General features: G+C 26.2%; 1 protein-coding gene across 2 annotated transcripts in view; it reads left to right on the top strand.

Annotated features, from left to right (window-relative positions):
* The window catches only part of LOC108686615 (NAD-dependent protein deacetylase sirtuin-2), a 4,656-nt gene that overhangs the window by 156 nt on the left and 4,248 nt on the right, over positions 1-252 (top strand). Inside the window, exon 2 of one of the 2 annotated variants that reach the window (XM_018192014.1) lies at positions 101-161. In XM_018192014.1, the coding sequence (XP_018047503.1) occupies positions 131-161 (31 nt within the window). In that variant the 5' untranslated portion in view covers positions 101-130. Of the gene's footprint in view, positions 1-29; positions 162-252 lie in introns of those variants that run through there. The other variant, XM_018192013.1, reaches the window with a different exon arrangement.

Genomic DNA, 252 nt, shown 5'->3' with positions numbered 1-252 from the left:
AATTCTATTCTATTTTTTGATATATTGAATAAGATTTCTATCGTGTTATCCGTGAAATGAATATATACTCGATAGTTAATAGGCAAATCGCATTTCGCAGAATTAAACATTAATCGTATTGAATCACAATATGGATAAGGAGGTTAAAAAAGATCAAAAAGGTAATTTTTCAGAAAATATTGGTATGCGTGTAATTTTTGTTACGATCATTTTTTTCAATTATGAAAGAGTGAGAAAAAATATATGGAGTTG

Source organism: Atta colombica, unplaced genomic scaffold (assembly GCF_001594045.1).
Source record: "Atta colombica isolate Treedump-2 unplaced genomic scaffold, Acol1.0 scaffold187, whole genome shotgun sequence".
Taxonomy (NCBI): domain Eukaryota; kingdom Metazoa; phylum Arthropoda; class Insecta; order Hymenoptera; family Formicidae; genus Atta; species Atta colombica.
This window is presented reverse-complemented; position numbering and strand designations above follow the sequence as displayed.